This window comes from Myripristis murdjan, chromosome 13 (genome assembly GCF_902150065.1).
Source record: "Myripristis murdjan chromosome 13, fMyrMur1.1, whole genome shotgun sequence".
Taxonomy (NCBI): domain Eukaryota; kingdom Metazoa; phylum Chordata; class Actinopteri; order Holocentriformes; family Holocentridae; genus Myripristis; species Myripristis murdjan.
Window position 1 is genome coordinate 12,608,860 of NC_043992.1, and position 2,500 is coordinate 12,611,359.

General features: G+C 43.5%; 1 protein-coding gene across 1 annotated transcript in view; it reads left to right on the forward strand.

The window, feature by feature from the left end:
* Positions 1-2,500, forward strand: part of smtnl (smoothelin, like) — a 30,761-nt gene that overhangs the window by 20,475 nt on the left and 7,786 nt on the right. Inside the window, exon 3 of the mRNA XM_030067601.1 lies at positions 2,131-2,203. Within this exon, the coding sequence (XP_029923461.1) occupies positions 2,131-2,203 (73 nt within the window). The remainder of the gene's footprint in view (positions 1-2,130; positions 2,204-2,500) is intronic.

Sequence of the window (2,500 nt, forward strand, 5' to 3'; positions counted from 1 at the left end):
CCTTGCTAGAGTCACTATTTGCTGGAAGTGTATTTGGTTCATTTCAAGTCAAAAATGCTTAAGTCTGTGACTAAAACAACAGAGAATAAAACATTTTGTATTGCTTCTTTGGGTAAGAGGTGTGTTTAAATAGTATTTTGTCATGTGACATCTCCATATAATTCCTTTTTTACAAAGCAATGATATCTGACGTCACAAAAGATTAAAATATACAAGACTACTAAGGATCAAAAGCTATGCTTTGGCTGCTTAAATTATTTTGATAATGTCAATAATAATTTTGTGAAACAGATTTCACATTGACTCTCTCTTGGTTCTCAAGATGAGAGATTCCAAGATCCACATGTTGGATATTCACCAAGTTAATGACACCCACCACCACAGCCTGAAAGTTAATTTGTGCTTCCTCACCACATGGCCAACCTTTCCACCAATCCTTTCAAAACTTGCATGCATTTTAATGTGAAGCCACGCCCCACTTTGGCTAATCGGTGTGGAAAAATTAATCATTTCTTCCTTGGCCCATGATCAACCTTTCCACCACGTCTTACGCAAATCCGTTTGCAACTTTTTGAGATATCCTGCTGCGATCAGACGAACAAACAGATGGACTCTGGTGAAAACAGGAGCCCCTTCCAGCTCCAGCAAACAAGGACCGTCTTCCTGATGTTGAGATGCCACCCACATTTTAACACGGGAACGTTCGGGAGCCGCTGCTCAAGATCAACCTCAATATAACGTGACATTAGAGGATGACCTTGAGAAAGCAAACAGGCTGTGAGTGCTGCACCAGTGACCTAGTTCTGTGTCTATGAACGGGACACGTGGACGTTCGAGAGCCCGACCCACAAGCCTATTTGGGTCAGCGGCACCAGTGAAGAGGTGGAGATAGAGGAAGGCCTGGCCTATCTGCTGGATATGATGTTGATTAGCTGTTCCACTCAGCTGATTGTGTTTAGAGAGAGGAGAGAGAGCCTTCGCACCGGGTCAATACTGATCAGAGAGACAGGAAACAGGCAAGGTCACACTGACACTGACATTCCCGTAACATGAACTTAACATAGTGATGATGTTGACATTTTAACTTGATCTCAGTCATATTAGCAGTGAGGCTGCCAGATCACCTGATGTATTTTGGCTGCTCCCCTTCACCGACTGAGTGTGCCAGCGACAGCGGTGCCTGATAAAAACCCTTCTCCTGTGTTATCATAAGCACAGCGCAGAGGCTTTTTCGTGATGCTGTCAGGACATTGACTCGCCTCACAGAAGCGGACACTGTCGAATGGAAGATGTGTGCCATTAAAGTCATGCTGCGCTGATTTGTTGGTTTGTTTTGTTTTGCCGTGTTTGTCTGAAGTCGGGTCAAAAAAGCCCATCTGTTGCAGAGGTGTCCAGCTGAAAACGTGAACCGGTCCAACAATGACTCAGACAACAACAGCCATCTGGTTTTCTTTTGGTGTTTTAAAAACCAGACCAAACATGTTGGCCTCGCTCTTTGTCTTTGCTCCAAACACGACATATTGGTGTATGAATGTCTCCAAATAAAACCAAGTCCCTTCCCGAGATTAAAGGGGCAAAAAGTACGCATTTTACGGCTCCGTGGCACAAAATGATGTATCTGCGCGGGGGTTGGCATGGCTGTTGTTGAATACCGATGACTTCAGTGATTACTTCACCAGGTGCTGTGCTTTCTGGCTTTCAAAGCTTGCTTTCCTGCCCTTACTAAAAACACCCCGCCCCACCTAATGGCATTTTCAACTGCTCAGTGAAAGGCAGTGTTACGACTGAGCAAGCACAGCCGCCACGACAATGGCTATAAAGCATCACTCTCAAGCCAAAAAAAAATCAAATGACAAAGCAGTGTAATTCCTCCAGCACGGTGATGTATTACCTGTTTTCGCTCAGATGTTTCTCTTGGATCTCTGCTCTCCTCGCTCATGTGAAAATGTGAGTTTGTTGCCAGAGACACGTGGAAATAAGCTCTATCAATGCTGTTGTAATTCCTGCTCATCACCAAAAGAGCACAACAAAGGTCACAGATTACTTATTGCTTAATAGGCCCTTAAAAGAAATGAAGGGCACTGGTAATACAGGCTGGTGCTGACTCTGACCCTGTGTGTTGTGTTGCAGAGTATCGAGCGAGAGGAGCCAATAGAAGTGGATCCACATCCTGGACTGGAGAATGGACACTCTGCCGCCACAGGTAACCACATGACAGCTGGCACGACTGTTATCAGAGTTACACTTCACACATTAGCTTTTTTAAAACTATGAAAAAATATCAAAGTGTGAATGTGTCTAATTCTTTGAAACCCAGGAGCTCCTGGGTGGACTGGTATTTATTTTCTTGTATTTTATACAATTGTTATTTGCTAATTTTCTGGTAAATGTCTTTCTCTTGCATCTTTTGTAATGGTTTAAATGTGAAGCAGGCTGCTGGTGGAAAAGAACCAACCATTCTCAGTAAAATAAAGGCTGAAATAATGTCATGATTTTCTCT